Source organism: Triticum dicoccoides, chromosome 2A (assembly GCF_002162155.2).
Source record: "Triticum dicoccoides isolate Atlit2015 ecotype Zavitan chromosome 2A, WEW_v2.0, whole genome shotgun sequence".
In the NCBI taxonomy this organism is placed as follows: Eukaryota; Viridiplantae; Streptophyta; class Magnoliopsida; order Poales; family Poaceae; genus Triticum; species Triticum dicoccoides.
The window spans coordinates 746,047,146-746,051,239 of NC_041382.1; the positions used below are offsets into that span (position 1 = coordinate 746,047,146).

A 4,094-nucleotide genomic window follows, 5' to 3' on the forward strand; every position below is an offset into this window, starting at 1 on the left:
CACGCAGTAGAGGACAGGTCGCACACACTGGACATTGCATGTGACGAACCTCTCCTGGCCGGCCGTGTCCCTCACCCATCGACCAGCTCTTAACTAATTTGTCAAACCAGCTAGCTCGTTAAGTGGAACATACTCCATTAAAAATCTAGTATCTCCCACCGACCATCTCGTAACGCAAACGGTCTAGCTAGGAGTAGCTCGTTAAGTGGAACATACTCCAGTAATATTAATCAATCTGTTCTATGTGTCACATGCACATAAATGTAATAGGCGTCGATCTCACATATTCTCACGGCAAAGTCACGGAGTAGTAATATATTACTAGAGGTCAAAACGGCGGTGCTATTTTACATACACCGATACACGGGCATGCATGCATGTTACTACAATCGCGGGAAACTCGAGAGGGAAACGCCAAGCTTTGGTGTGTACTGCCAGTAGGACGATCGTCTCCAGTCTTCACAAAAGGCGCAGCGATTCCGGCGACGCTGTCTCTGTCCCGTAGCATCATAGTATCGTAGTATCAGTCTACCACTTGATCAATTAGCTGTACCGCACTATTCTATTCCATCCATCAGGATCCATAAGCTAATAGCTAGGCCAAACTAGTAAATAAACCAGCAGCCGCGTACTGGTATTAGTGCTACTATAATAATCTACGTACTCAGCTCCAATATGTGGATCGATCCGTGTGCGCGCGCGCTGGATTCAGTTGTGGATGGGAGGCTTTCTGGCGGCCGGCGAGTAGTCCATCCCGGCGATGTCGATCAGGTCCGGGTACGTCCTCGCCTCCTGCTGCTCTGGCCGCCGCGGCAGCGCCCGGCGCGACCATGTCTTCTCCTCCTGGCCGCCACCGTGGCTAGTGACCTGCGCGTCGCCGTCGTTCCTCTTCGGGGCTATCTGAAAACACACGCATTAGCCATTCCGGTCAGAGCCTGAAAACCTGGGGGAAAAGAAGATGTGCGCTGCGACTGCACTGACCTGATGCTTGGCTGCTGATGCGTCGTCCGGTTCGGCGTGAGCCTGCGGCGACGGTGGCTTTTTCGCCTTTCCTGCACGCACCAAAGAGACCCCTCCCTGTTAGATTAAGGCTGCTGCCACAACTCAAGGAAGGTAAAATACTGCAAAAGCTGCACTGTTAACCTACTCGCTTTTAACTTGTATGTATACACGAAGTCTAGCTATGATTTACAGCGTCGTGTGTACTGTTGAAGGTCCGAAATGTCAGTGCGTGGCAGGCCATTAAGCGTGGTTTTAGTTATGAGTAGCATCTGCTAGTGTTTTCGTTTTTACTATCCTGACATGCATGTGACATGTGCGTGCTATAGTAGTACCGTTGCTGCTCAGAACCAGAAATGGAACTATGGGCCACGCACATATGCCAATGCATGCAAATGCATCCACAGAAAGAGAGGAACATGCTGGGAACTTGGGATCACAACAGCAGCCGGTGAAAAAAAAGAGTAGCGGGTGAAAAGAAAACCAAACTGACGATGCAGAGAGCTAAAAACTCAGGGTTTCAGGTCGTACACAACATTAGCTAGCAGTAGCACTAGTACTAATCATAGGGAATTGGAGCAGAACTGCTTAGTGCTTCTCCTTTTACATCACCCAAGCTCCAAACCAAGACGGACGCAGCACTAAGTCGACAGTTTTACTGCTGAACCAGGTAATTAGGGCTGCTAGCTGCGGCCTGCAAAGGGGGGAGGTGGTGGATATGCATCTGTGATTAGTGGTGATTAGGTTCATGGCCGCCCGGCCCGTAGTAATCTTCGTGGAACTTTGGCACGGCGGACCGCGCGTACGCACTAGCCACCACTTGGGTGTGGTCTCTATCCTTCACAACAATGGCAGTATGAGGCGTCTGCTCCATTGCTGTACCTGAGCAATTCCCATTGGACGTGCAGTGCTTGCTGGTGCCGGTCGAATCAGCGGCGCCATTGGGTTTGGGTGGCTGCCCGGCCAGTTGTTCCTGCTGGATGCACAAGAGATGCACAGAGGAAATCAGCAAAACTTTACCAAAAATTGTTCCAGTTTCAGGCAGGGAGAACTTCCTGGATCAGGAATTCAGGATCATTGATCATATACAGTACACGGCACTGACCTTGTTGCTGAGTGCTTCATGCAGGTCCTTGTCCAGCCGAATCCCTGCATTTCCAGAGAAAGGAGTTCCCAGTGAGCACTGATCCAGGATATAGGGTACCCCCAAAGAGCCACCAAATGCAAGAGCAAAATTGACAAGAGTGGGTCGCCAGCCATGCATGGAGATGGAGCATACCATGTGCTGTTGTAGCCAGAACCAGGAGGAGGAGAAGAGAAGCCAAGACCATCAATGAAGACCTCATGATCTGTATGTTGACCCAAATGAGCTGGGTTTCCTGAGGTAGTAGCAAGTGATGGCCTGGTGGGAGATGCTAGTGCTGATGCTAAATATATGGGAGGTGGAGCAGGTGAAGGAGAATGGAAGCAAAGACTAAGAAGAACTGGCCTCAGGCACTTGTATTTATAGACAGGCAGGGGCCTGAGGGTCTCCTCGCCGAGATCCACTCACTGGCCACACTGTACTGGCATGTCAAACTCCCAAATTAATTAAGGGGGAGCTTAAAAACAATTAGAAATGCTACATACCTTGGTGTTGGTGATTGTTCTTTAAGCCGCTTTTCTATCATGTGCTCTGGTTGGGCTGTCACTTTTTAAGGAAGGCTGTTCCCGAAAAACTTGGTACCTGTTTAATTTACCTCTTGTGCTTGTCCTGACATGATTCGGTTATAATTTATACAGGAATGCCCTTTTTAAGTGCTTCAAGCCTTCAAACTCCCATGCAACTGCTGAGACTTAGAGCATGGTTAATAATACAGCCAATAGTCGGCTATAAGGAGTTGTCATGTCATCTAGAGTCAATCTCATAGTCGGCATGTACAATAGTAAGTTTTAAATTTATAATACTTTCTTAATAGTTGGCCTACCTTACATCCTCACAAAGCGTCTTGGGTCTCGTGTTGTAGCTGGCTACTAACCAAGAACTCGTTTCTCTTCTCTCTCCTCCAACTAAGTAAAGATATAATATTATATTCCTTATAGCCTGTTTATGTCACCTTATTGGACTTGCTCTTACCAGGAGTGGCAGCATGGTCCCTACTTCCTTGCAAATTTGGTTGCATTATCATCTATTAATAATTGGACTGAGAAGCAGTCAAGGTGCTACTGCTCTAATATTCTTTGAACTTTTGGCTTTTTCTCTCCAAAAGATTGTGACTTTCTCCTACTTTTGCTCTGGATTTACTTTGTGGATTGTTCAACCGAGATTAATTGATGTTACCACAGGGGGCATGAACTTCAATACATGTCAAATTTTATGCCCAATCGGGTCAAGGCATGATGAATATGAAAACTGAAGTAGATGGATCTTGTTGATGCAGCATAAATAATGACAAAGTATTGTAAAACAAAATCAAAACAAGACAATCGCAACTATAGAAGGGTAAAAGATGTTGCTAAGCGGCATAGTTTCTATAGGCGAAGCTTTGCCTATTTATGACAACCTCCTTCCATGTTTAGGGCACTCTCAATGCATTGGCTCTTAGCATGTCATCCTACTTGGTGGAAAGAATTTAGAGACAACCACCCCAATACACTGTTTCTTAGGTGTCGTACGTAAGTGATACTACATTTAATCAATTTAGAGATCATGTTTGCATCTAAACATTGTGGCCTAATTGTGGAGAGAAGGGAAAGAGAGGAGCATAGAGAGAGAGAGAGGTGATATTAGATATGAGCATTAATTGCACTGCATACTGAAAAGAGGTAATAACGGTATCTCCACTAACATATAACTCTCTCATCCCCCTTCTTTCATTATTGTACCACGTTAGCATTTTACATATGAAATTGTCCTAAGACATGTTAGCATTTTACAAAACGCACATTTAAGGCCTCGTAAGACCCTGCTTTCCCAAAACTTCATTATTTCATGTTAAACTATCTTTAATTAGCACGTTGGCGGCTCAATGTATCCAACAACCAATAAAGTAAGGCATTGGAATGGAAATCAAATTTGCCAAAATTTAACAGATTTTTGCTTGAATGTTGATTTC

General features: G+C 45.9%; 1 protein-coding gene across 2 annotated transcripts; it reads right to left on the minus strand.

The window, feature by feature from the left end:
* Positions 1-327: 327 nt before the first annotated feature.
* LOC119352222 lies at positions 328-2,455 on the minus strand. 2 transcript variants are annotated; one of them, XM_037618927.1, is made up of 5 exons: positions 2,279-2,455; positions 2,105-2,148; positions 1,882-1,972; positions 982-1,052; positions 328-900 (listed from the first exon to the last, which is right to left on the minus strand). In XM_037618927.1, exons 1-5 carry the CDS (start codon positions 2,343-2,345, stop codon positions 709-711), a joined length of 465 nt encoding a protein of 154 aa, XP_037474824.1. In that variant the 5' UTR covers positions 2,346-2,455; the 3' UTR covers positions 328-708. The 2 variants fall into 2 exon arrangements, with proteins under 2 accessions (XP_037474824.1, XP_037474823.1); XM_037618926.1 differs by having other exon boundaries at positions 1,882-1,975.
* Between the last annotated feature and the right edge of the window lie 1,639 nt (positions 2,456-4,094).

What these genes read in the sequence shown, in the direction of transcription:
- LOC119352222 (XM_037618926.1), bottom strand. Translation starts at nt 2,345, where the DNA reads ATGAGGTCTTCATTGATGGTCTTGGCTTCTCTTCTCCTCCTCCTGGTT. An exon ending in GTCCAATGGGAATTGCTCAG is followed by an intron (nt 1,053 to 1,881) that starts GTACAGCAATGG and finishes TGGTGCGTGCAG; the next exon opens with GAAAGGCGAAAAAGCCACCG. An exon ending in CATCAGCAGCCAAGCATCAG is followed by an intron (nt 901 to 981) that starts GTCAGTGCAGTC and finishes GTGTGTTTTCAG; the next exon opens with ATAGCCCCGAAGAGGAACGA.